General features: G+C 38.9%; 1 protein-coding gene across 3 annotated transcripts in view; it reads left to right on the top strand.

Annotated features, from left to right (window-relative positions):
• LAMA4 (laminin subunit alpha 4) overlaps positions 1–12,395 on the top strand; it is a 193,888-nt gene that overhangs the window by 53,173 nt on the left and 128,320 nt on the right. For all 3 annotated transcript variants that reach the window (XM_036893544.2, XM_036893545.2, XM_036893547.2), the window contains 2 exons: positions 4,928–5,052; positions 9,710–9,790. In XM_036893544.2, the coding sequence (XP_036749439.2) occupies positions 4,928–5,052; positions 9,710–9,790 (206 nt within the window). The remainder of the gene's footprint in view (positions 1–4,927; positions 5,053–9,709; positions 9,791–12,395) is intronic.

A 12,395-nucleotide genomic window follows, 5' to 3' on the forward strand; every position in this document is an offset into this window, starting at 1 on the left:
TGATGAATTTTTTATTACTCTCAAAGCCTTATCAAAACCTCACTCAGGAAAGCAAAGATAATTGCATCTTTAATTTCTGCAGACACTAGCATTTTTCTCATGATTTTCAAACTCTCATTTAATAAGTGCGTAAGGCAGAAATTAACCAATGGAAGTCCATGTAAGACTAATCATGTGTGATCAATAAACCCGCATTAGGTTTTTCCAAAAAGCAAGAAGAAATTGAGTTATAGAGACTTCTTTTGCCTGTTTTACTTGCAACTGTAAAAATTGTTATCTATATCAAGTGTAAAATTCTTATATTAAATTTTTGACAATTTTCCAATCTATTGCAAACTTGGAAAAAACCCAAAATTTGTGAATAGTGACAGGATTTTGTTCCATGCTAAAGTTTTGAAACAAAGTCAGAAAATTACATGTCAAAAGAAATTTAAGGATGGACAACTGAGGAGAGGTCTCTGAATGCAAGATTATGATGGGCACTAAATACAAATATATTCTCTATGCATTGTTTGGCTTCTTCTCCCAACCCTGAATGTGCTCCTCCTCTTATATTCCTCACTCCCGTGAATGCCAGCCCATTGTGCCAAACCCCCATGCTAACATGTACCAGATGGTTCATCAATTTCCTTTTCCTCTCCTGCAACGTTCAATTGGACACCAAATCTTGCCAGCTCAACCTAAGAGAAAGCCTCCTGTCTACTGTGCTGCCGCTCTGCCTTAATTCACACCCACAGCCTCCTTCTATGACTGCTACCATGGCTTCCCAGCTACTCATGCCCTGCTCCAGACTGTCCTTCCCCTGATCTGTCTCCCTCCTAGCGATGGAGTCATCTTTCAAAAACACAACCTGATCAAGGCATCCCCCTGGGCTTCTCACTGCCACCCAAACTAACTCTGTACTTTAATGCTCTGTCTGAACTTGTGTTCCCCTGCTCTCTACCTGGGGTTTCTTGCCTTTCCTCCAAGGCCAACTTCGACTGTCACCACCTCCTCTGAGCCTTCTCCAACTTTCTCAGGAAGAGTTTGAACCTTTCCCTCCTCTTTGTCTCATAGCAGGTATGTATTTTACACATACCTCAGTCTTTCATATCTTAACCCATACCTTAGCACCCAGCACACTGTATTATTGTTAGTTTCTCTGTTTCCTTCACAAGTCTGTGAGTTACTCAAAGGCAGGAACCAGGCCTTCTTCATAAAATGAAACATAATGACAAAATGACAAACAACCTGGTCTTTTCATTTTAATTACAGTCACAGCTCATTGTCATTATTATCACCTTAATCCAGGTTTGTTAAGTGAATTAATGGATAGGTTAATAAAATAACTAATTTAAATGCAGAAACCTTTCATCTTATAAATTACAAGACACTTGGGTCACTCTTTAGTGCAGTAAAATGTACTTTCTTGTTATGCTAAGAGACTCAGGGACTAATGCCGAGTAACTGGCAAACACTGTTTATTGCCTATATTAGGTGTTTCTCTCTAGACTCTTGCTTCTCAGAGTATAGTCTAGACCAGCAGCACTGGCCATACTTGGGAGCTTATTAGAAAAGCAATGCTCAGGCACTACTCCAGAGGTTCTGAATCAGAATCTGCATTTTCACAAAGTCCCAGGGCACTAGGGTGCAGGATGAAGTCCAAGCAGCACAGACCAGGGGTGTTCAAACTTGCTGGTCACATGAACCCTTAACACTCATAACAATTATTCAGGCTACCAAAGAGATTGTGTATATCTATCTGTATGTACTGCAATTGAAATTTAAAACTGAATTTTTAATAGTACTTTCTTATTGACTTATTTGAAAATAATCATAAACCCATTTCATGTTAACATAAATAAAGTTTTATAAAGTATACACATGTTTTACAAATTAAAAATATGTTTCCTTTCTGGCTTAATAAAAGGCATTTGGACCCCATATCTGACCCTGCATCAATCTGTAGTGATAGTTCCATGTTATGTAGCATCAGGAAAGCCCACCTTACATACTCGAAAGTGCAATGAAAGTGCAAAAGAGAAATAAAATCTCAGTATTGTTATGAAAATAGTTTTGATATGCCTGGACATACTTAGACAAACTCAGATTCTTCCCACATTATGCTGGTGCTGTGGCCAAGTAGTCCAGAGACATCATTTCTCATATGAAGGAGACACAGCTGGTGCCTAAAAGTCATTGCTAACTCTCATCTGCAATCAATTGTCTAGATGTAGCTTTCTTAATCACTGGCCAAAGATTCAGAATGCCCTTTTCATTTTTAGGTGGAGTCAGCTTATTAAAAAATAAATTATTTGTCCTCAACAACATAGTTAATTATTGTTGCCATTTTTCCTCCCTGTCTTTTAACTGTCAGGGCATTGAAGGTAAAGGTATATTTGCAATCTCAGAGTAAAAGATTTTCAGAGCCAGAAAAACCTTATAGGCCATATCTATACTGTCATTTCACAGTAGGAAATAGAGACCCAGAAAGGTCAAGTGACTTGTTCAAAGTTGACCAACTAGAAATCAGAAGAGCTAAGGACCTTTTTCCCTACCTCCAGCACAATCTCTGCTAACCTCCCAGATATGCATCAGTGCCTTTTAGGAAATTTCATAACAAACCCTGTTAAAGAAGGCACGTGAGGAAAGTCAGTATTTGCACTCTGAGCATGTAGAGGTTGGGGCTTTGCCTGCGAGGTAGTTGCTGCTCTGTGGCTGCCATGGCAGAATGAGAGCCCTGACAAACAATCCAGAGTGTCTGTTGATAGAACTGGGGACAGAATTGGCATTAGCTCATTTTTGCATCCCAATAGACACTTCAAGCACAAAGAATAGCCTAACATTTTACAACAGGCCTGTTTTTTCTGCACAGATGGCTCTCATCTGTTCAATAAGGATGTAGACAAATTTGACCCCAGTATCCGAACAGCCTTGCCAGATTGCTTATGGCTTAGATCCCTGGTAGTTGGGCAAGGTTCACTGGTTTTTCCTGGGAGGAGATCACCACCAGTTTGGAGCTGGCTTTGGGTGCATGTTAATTTCCTTTATTTGCTCCAGACACTAATTCACTGTTTCACCCTTTCCTACGCTTTCCTTCATTTTTTTCCAACAAATATTTAGTGAAAGCTGACTTAACACTAGACTCAATATTAAGAACCATGAGAGCAATATGTTAACACCCTGTTGTCTGTCCATCATACTTTATTTTTCAGTTTCTCATTGATCTGCAAGAAGTCTGAACTAGCCTCTAAATTCTATTCTGCTTGCATAATTCCAGTCAGGGACCAAAGATTGTCCATACATAATAGTTGCTCAAATGCCCAAAGTGTGCTCAACCATGATAGCTTGTTACCCACATTAGGACTCCTTCCTTTTGACTAGTATATATTATACTTCATTTGAAGCTCCAACTCTTAGTAGAATAGTCTGACCCCTTCTAATGCAGTCATCGTATGACTCCTTTGGAAAGGCCTTTTCTCTAACACATTGGAGAAGCAGTATAATATGGGATTAACAGCCTAGCCTCTGGAGCCAGAGTACCTCAGTTTGCACTGCACTTTTGACACACAGAAATGTGTGACTTTGGGTAATTTACTTAACCTCTCTGTGCTGCCTTCTTTTCATATGTAAAATGGGGGCAGGAAAGTAAGTTACCTTAGAATTATTATGATAATTAAGTTAGTTAATCCATGTAAAATATTTAGAACAAGATGTCACTATTACTTTATTTTGAACCTCAATATAGAACACAAAAATAAAGAGCTCAGAGTTCATATTACTACTGCTCCATCTTACATTTCTCTAGGTTCCATCTTAGAGCCCTGTTTGAAAAATCTGTGTGTGTTGGACCTCTTGTGTATGGATGTTACTATGGGGATTTATCAAACAGGAGGGTGCCTCTTCAGTGGCATGCTAATTCTAAGAGAAGAATTTTTCACTGAAAACCCTATTCAATTGTTATCCCACCAGTGAATGTAAAGTTGAAAATATCATAGCACTAATCCATTCTCATGTACCCCAGTCCAGGACAGTTGCAGAAAACTATCAGAATACTAGTATCATTGGCTCTCATAGAGTACCAGGAAGAAACTAACACCCAGCTCATCACTGCTGAGCACATGCTGTAGTCAACTTGATGGCATACAGATGCTGAAGGCACAATGTAGGAGAGGAGCTGGGAAGCTGGGAGCAAACGCTAATGTGGGTAGTGGAAGGAAGGGAGCATCAGGGAGAAATTCCTGGAGGTTTCAAAGCCTGGTACAGACCTTAAAAGGTCACCAGGCATTACAGGCAGAAGAGTCAGCCTGTTCTGTGCTTTTCGTCCAGTTATACTTACCACAAATGAAAAAAATCATACTGCTTACTATTTCTTGTATGTCACTATTATATGTCACTAAAAGTAATCCTGCTTACTATTTCTTGTATGTCACTATTCAAGATATCAGTTCATTTGTAGAATATTAGTTATCTACCTCCTACTCCATTTATTCTTCAATCTGACACATTTTGTTCTTCCAAGTCCATAAACCCTTAAATTGTTTTCATTGTCATGGGTAAGCACCAGAGGGATTTTATTTTTCATTTCATATTCATTCCAAGTCCATACACTGATGCTTCTAGAACATCCATAGTTTGGTCATTTTGATTATCATTCTGAACTGAAATGAATAACTGATGAATAATCCTCTCTTCATAGAAACTATGAAAAGCAACCCTAAGCTCTAGCATACACACTGGAGTCCAGGATGAGGTCATCCTCCATTGTGCATATTTTCTAACGTTGACTGGGGCCAGCACGGCTCCTTCATGCTGACCAGTACTGGCCATACCACCTGTTCTGCCAGGCTTAAAACCTCTTTGCTTGAAGTATAGCTCTTTTCTCATATTTTCTGTGTATAAAATTTCTTTTATGTCCTTGTCAATTTTCCTATCTTTTGTCTCATAGCACTGCAAGAAGAATACAACAGGAGAGCACTGTGAGAAATGTCTAGATGGTTATATTGGAGATTCCATCAGGGGAGCACCCCGGTTCTGCCAGCCATGCCCCTGTCCCCTGCCCCACCTAGCCAAGTAAGTCCCAAAGGAAGATGGTCTCTTCTACTGCTTATCTCTTTATTTATTCCAGAGTTCTAAGGTTTTTCTACAGTCAAAACTGAGTACCTTAGTTGAGATGAAACTGGGAAAGATATAGGAAAGGTCTCTAGCCTAAATACACTTTTAGGGAACTCTTGTAGTAGGCGATGACTCTGTTCCCTAAATATTAGGGTGCATCATAAGGTCAATGAAGTCTCCCAAATTTTATAAGCAAGGCTAGTCTCATCTTTTCTTGGCTACCCCTTGACCTAGAGAGATCCTCCTTTTTTTTTTTTCATTGTTGGTAATGCCAACAGACTCATTATAATCCAGTATTTTCAATAGCAGTATTTCTTCTGACCCTCACAGAGGGCATTTCCCTACCTGTGGCAGCCAACTAGACTTTTCAGTCAGAATTAGAACACAGATAACACAATACATACTTTAGGCTATTCAACTCACAGATTCCCAAGAAAACTGACACAACCGCCACCGCCACATCCCCTACCATGAAGTAAAAAATCTGTGTATAACTTTCAAGTCCCCCAAAACCTAACTATTAATGGCCTACTGTTGATCATAAGCCTTACCAACAATATAAACAGTTGATTAACACATATTTTGTGTGCTATATGTATTATATACTGTATTCTTACAATAAAACTAGAAAAGTATTATTAAGAAAATTAAAAGGAACAGAAAGTACATTTACAGTAGTACTACACACAGTACTTATTGAAAAGAATCTTCATGTAAGTGGACCCACAACTTGTGTTGTTCAAGGGATCAACTGTATATACTTGTTATTAAACTACAAGTGGAAAGAGAAATGAACCTAACTTCATATTCCTGCTTTGGAACATAATAGTTGTGTGATCTCAGACAAGGTGTTTTCTCTCTACATCTCGCTTTTCGTGGAATTTGGGGTCAAGGATTCTAGATTCAGATCTTGGACTTATTCATTGATTCCTGTACCTTCTCTAGATCTCAGTTTTTTCTTGAGTTAGTATAAGGATCTGCACCATAGGGTTCGATTGGGATGCCATGTGTGGAACATTGGGTTGATGCCCTATACATAGAAAGGTGTACAGTAGATGTTGGCTTTATTGAATGCATATTTCTATTTTTCTAGTACTTATATTTTGTTTACTCTGTGTCAGACACTATTTTAAGTGTTTGGATATAATATTTTGTTGACAGATATTGTAAAGACTAAATTAAATAATGTATATAAAATAACTTCAAAAAGACCTGTCTGCTCCCCCGCCACACACACACACACACACACACACACATACACACACACACCACACCACACTTTCTTTTACTGCAAAGAGAAGAGAAAAGGTGACAACCAAATCTCCCCTGAATTTTTTTTCTTAATTGAGCACCAATAACCATCAACATTTCATCTAAGAGCTTGTGATTTGTTCAAATCTCTGATGAGTTGGACAGTCAGTGAAGAAGTGAGATGTTTTACAGCCTCATCTTTCTTTAGGAACCATTAAATTGCCTCAACCCTTGTTTTGTGATTTTTCATGTCCAATAATGTGTGAAAATTGGTGGTGCCAAAAGTGAGCATTGAAAACTCAAACATTGAATGTTCTGTTATTTTTCACTCAAGTTTGTCCTGATTTATGGGCTCCCTTGGTCTCATAGAAGTATATTCTTTAATTATTAATTAATATTCTGCTCTCGAACATTAGTTTAACCATATCTGATGAGGTGTGCTGCATGACTCTCTCTGGCCGTGATAGAGTTCTTTTGTTAAATATATTTACCTCCAACTTTCTAATAATAGGTATCATTTATTCTCTGATATACACAACGATGTTATGTAGCATCATTGGTTTAAAACAGGTTTATAAGCTTTGAACTGCAGCTGCCTTAGAAACTAACAGATGAATTAGAAAGGCAATCCCTAATGTTTCTTTCTAAATTGTATTGTCCGCGTTTTACACTTTTTGCTCCATTCATATGACAAGACTTTCTTACCTAAATTATGTTTTGAGATATGAGACTTTTGGAAGATCATTCTATAGACTGAAAATAAAACCAACAAATATTTATCAAGCTCTTTTTATGTGCCGGCATATACTAGTCTCTGATCACAGCAGTGAATAAAATAGTCAAAAAGTCCTATCTCCATCAAAATGGTCAAAGTACAGCAGCATTTTGAGTCTCCTAAAGCAAATGACCTCATACCTTTTGAGCCAGATTATCCAGTATTTTGATTGATCAGGAAGCTCTTCTGAAGGTGTTAACTTTTTCAAATAATTGAGCAGAAACTTGCCAATTGGGTAATGAACATTCTGTGTTAAAAGAGGGATCAGTTGCCATAGGCACCAAGAAATACTATCTCCACCCATGTTCTTACTCTGTGGGTGAGCAGGTCCAGGTTCAAAAGAGCAATTGAAGGTCTTAGGGAATGTGCTCTGCAGTTAGGTACATATTCACAGATATGAAAACTGAAGTATAGACTTGAGGTTGAAAACTAACACTAAAGCAAAAATATACCACCGATAAGATCATATGGGAGTGTGGAGGAGTTAGGAAGGGTGCGAGACAATAGTTTTTGCTTTCTCTGTAATGACCATAGTTCTACTTCCTTAATACCCTGGGGGGAGTATTGGCTACAAAAAGGGGGTTGGGAAAGAGACTATTGTCACAGAACAGTACAAATTTGTCTGGATCCTATAAAGTTCTAGCCTTTTAGTATGGCCTTATTATTGACTTAGTTAATTTCAAATACTAATCAAATATCTTATCAAAACTCAAATGCCCATTGTCTTTACCAGTTTTTTAAATTCATACTGCCACTTTCTATAAAAATTAGAGGTTCAGGATTTTTATTTGAGCTCAGAAAGGCACCTAATATGAAATCCAAATTACACTTTGAAAGATCTTCTACTTAAGCCTATAGACCAGGATTTGGATTTCCAGTTACAATAGCCACATGAGAAAGCAAGAAAATAATGCCTGAGGGAGGTAAGCAAACAAACAGTGCTGAGTCTGTTTTTCTTCAGGTTCCATGAGGGTTTAGAAGAGCAAAAGCTTCCCTTCCGCTGGGAGAGGGAGCTGTGGTTGTTCATGTGGGCTGAGAAAGGCACAGTGTTTTCATTTCCCTAACCCAAAATAGGCTTTACCCTAAGACAAATACAATTAATGCTGGTAAGAAGCAAAAAAGGACCCTCAATGGCTGCTACTGCCTCTAAGTCCCCCTCCACTGAGACCAATGGCCACACTCATTCCCTGGGTCCATTTGCACAGAGTTCATTTATTTATTTTGGAGTTGGCCAGACATCCTCTATGTCTACTAGTAGTTATGGTAATCCCTCCAATTAGAAAATATCATCTGTTTGAAACAGCAGGACATTAGCTCAAGGCAGACAATTCCAGATGAACCGGCAGATGTTTTAGGCCTTGAAGCCGTGGGCAGGCTCCAGGGGGAGCGTCTTCAAAGAAATGGACATGAGGGTTTGTTCATCTTCGGGACTCTTAATTTACAGGTTTTTTTTAAAGTAGGCTAAAGAATAAGAACTGGGAAAATAAAGAGTTAAGACCAAAGAAATGTAATTTCATTGGACTGATTTTAGCCAAACTGTTAGAGACAATAAATTGTGAGGACTGCCTTTCACTGAGAAGCCCACATTGTTTTCTGACTGATTTTATAAACATCTTCAAACAAAGCAAACACACCCATTTGCTTTCCTACAGTGCCTGTTAGGGTAAAATTGTTGATACAGGCAGGAATGTGAGAACTGCAGGTCACACTCCATTGATTGTACAGTATCTTAGCCAAAACTAATTTGAAAGTCTTTAATATTTTTTCACACTCCTTTCATATGGATGGATTCATGTGTCAGTGTAGAATTTTCCAAATGTGTGGAGGGTAATATTGTGTTTCCTCTGCCTTAGTAATTAAGGTAGTTATTATCTGAAACAATATTTTATTACTTTTCTATCCTGTGTCCTAATTTCTATTATTTAAAAAATAATAGCCATGAGAGGGACCCATAGACTAGAATCATTTTGCTGTGGGTTCTATTTCTTACCTGAGTATTTGCTTTGTGACTTTGTTCAACTGATTCAGTCCCTCCACTGTTTATTCTCAATCTTTAATGTACATAAGAAAGAAATTAAGGTTTAGTGGAGATTATATAGTTTAGAATGGATTCATGACCTTGAAAAGTGGAAGGAATCTACTACAGAAAGAAAAGGGAAACTTTCAAATGTGTATGCAGAAAGTAGGAGGAAAAAGAGGAAATTCTCCTATAAATCTAAAATCACAGGCAAAATTTGATTATGTCTGTCTTTGAAATATGTGTTTTAGACTTACATATAATATATATGTGTGTGCGTGTGTGTATACCTTTGATGTTCTGTAAATTTTCACTGCTTCAAGTAAAAATAATGAAATATCTCTATGGAAAAATAAGTAAGGTGGACCTGGGAAATAGTCCTACCAGTGGACTGGCATTTTCTGTCTGAGCAGGCTGGTCTAAACTTTCCTGAAAGGAAGATTTAATTTAAATAAAGCAAGCACCTATTAGAACTTGACTTAGGACCAAGGTAGAGATGATCTAATCAAAAGTCAAGACAGTCTCTTCAGTAATGTATGAAATTAACTTCTAATATTCTCTTATAATTTTAGTTTTGCAGAATCCTGCTATAGGAAAAATGGAGCTGTTCGCTGTGTTTGTAAAGAAAACTATGCTGGACCTAACTGTGAAAGGTAGGCTAATAAAATACACTGTTTTCTGTGTAGGTCAAAGGAGACTTTCTGTTTCTTGCTTTCACTATGTTCCCATTCAGTAGGTCTCAAGAAGAGAGTGTCGGGGAGTTGCACATTTCAGAACCCTTGGGGAGCTTTCCCAAATCCCATGCCCCAGATACAGCAATCACAATATGCTCCCTAAGGGCCACATGTCAGGATAAATGGACAGGGAAAAGGGAAAATGAATATGTGCATTTTGAAAAGATTCTCTAGATAGTTTTGGTAACACTCCTCTCTCTCTCCATCTCAAGAACCAGTGGTGTAATTAATATAAAGAGTGAGGCTTCCTTAGTTAAAAAATTTTTTTAAAAGTGAATTCTATATCAGTCAACAGAGCAACACACTGAGAAAAAGATGAACCTATTATTTAGTCTATTCTTTACACAATCCCCTCCCCTGAAAAGTAAACAAATTCCATGAGAGTTTGGATTCTCTAAATTCCTGCCTGGCATTTACACCCAACACTCTATTTTAAGTTGTTCTGGGCTTTACTCAAATAAGAAAGGCTTTGGCAACTGAGGATGCAAACCTTCCCACTGAATGATTTTCTGGCAAGACATTTCCCATTCTCCCCACCTGTCAGCTGCTCACAGTTTTGTAAGACAAAATAGCTTTTGCCAAGAGTCTCACAGAAAGGTCGTCTTATTTTTAACATAAGTGTCATTAACACTGGCCTCACCTCATCATTGTGTTTAGGCAGCAGAATAAAGACAGGGAGGAAAGGTCCAGGGGAACTCCATCAAACTTCTGGTCCAACACTTGTGGCCTGCTCACGTTCAAGAGTATACTCCGCACTGCTCAGAGTGTGGCTCGCCAACTCAGCATGGGGCTCAACAGGCAAACCTTATATCATAAGCCATCTCATTTCCAAAGAAAACAACCTTCATTTCTCAAAGAGTAGCTCTGGGACTCTAAAAAGTCGTAGTGTCTATGGTACAGAGAAAATCTCTATACTTTGAGAGCATTGCTGTTATGATTATTAAATGTACAAAATGTGGCTTATTCTTTTACTAAGGAGTTGTGGGATTTTTCCCTTTTTTCCTATAAGGGAAGAGGGATCATGAAAGCTGAAGGCAATATGAATTTCCTCTTTTAGGAGGGACAGATGAGATGATCAGATTACTAGGGTTAATTAACATTTGTGACACACACATTCTGTGTTTCTTTATTTGGGGACCCAGGAATAAGGAACCTAATTTATTGATTTTCTGGCTCATTGGGGGCCTAAAGGGATTATTAATCAGCCAGGGTTGGAGGTTTTTCTCCTTAGTGTTTGAGGTTAAACCCCATTTAGTTTGATAAGGCTTGAGCAGTATCACCAGTTCATGGGCATTCAGAGCTCCTGGGTGGAAAATTAGTGGCTCTACGTAGAGCCCTGCTGACCAAAAGCAGGGCCTCCCAGAAGTGAGGTAATCTCTGTCCCTGGGGATTCAGTCCTACAGAATCACACAGGAGGGCAGATAAGGGTTCTGTCAGTGACAGCGGGGGCCCTGGCACAGGGCAGCCTGCCCACCTCAGACATGGGATTGTAGATGATAAATCTAGCCCAACTTGGAGGCTCCTGGGCCCTGCCATTGTTCAGGAAGGCTTGGCCAGATCTGGTGCTAATCCTGAATGCAGAATGGCAAGTATCAAGGAGAAAGCAACAGATTGGGAGGTGAAAGTAGTATTGAGGCCTGGCTGAGTTCCTATCTCAGCACTAGTCCTTTTTGAGCCTGCTGTGCAAGTTATTTGACCTCTGAGTGCCAATTTTCACATGTCCAGTGGAGAAAATGAAAATATCCACCTCACAGGACTACTGTGAGGTGCTGCTATGGAATGTATAGTATGGCACCTGCACTTAAGAAATGTTCAATAAACATTCCCTGTTGACAGTGTGAGTCATTGTGCAGTTTCCTCCATGGGCATAATGTGTGCCTGGGACATGCTGGCTCATTTCCCCAAATCTCAGTTTCCTTAGGAATTGTGGTTTTGAACTAAATAGAGCTCTTTTCTATTGTTCCCTGTGTCCTCCTTGCTTACATCCCTATCTCTCAACCTCATAACCACTCTGAGAGGAGGTCACATTTTATCATTTTGCAAATGAGGAAACTGAGGCTAAGGGAGGTCATGCGATTTGTCTGAAGTCACGTCACTGCTAAATGGGAGGACCAGGATTTGCAGTTTAGCTTAAAATTCTTGATTATTTCCCTGTTCCCATATTGCTTTTCCCAAATGTCTTCCTAAGCTTCTTCTACTTTAAACTTTAGCAATTATTGAATTAAATGAGTCTCTGATAGAGAAAAAATTTTAATCCATTACTAGATTCCCTTTGACAGGAGGCTGTATCTACAAAGGTGCTGGAACTAAGTGTCCCTTTTCAGGCCCCTCAGTCTGCACTGAGGGAAATGCCTCTGAGCAACTTTCTCTGCTCCATATCCTTCTCTCTCCTGTCCACCCTTCCTCACACTCTGATCTTTTAAAGGGAATGGACTGAGGTCTTTTACATTAGAAATTGACCCTGCAACCCAAGGGCCTTTACCTCAAAATGGAAAGGACCACACAAGCAGATCAGTGGAGGGAA

The sequence above is a fragment of the Manis pentadactyla genome, chromosome 12 (assembly GCF_030020395.1).
Source record: "Manis pentadactyla isolate mManPen7 chromosome 12, mManPen7.hap1, whole genome shotgun sequence".
Classification (NCBI taxonomy): Eukaryota; Metazoa; Chordata; class Mammalia; order Pholidota; family Manidae; genus Manis; species Manis pentadactyla.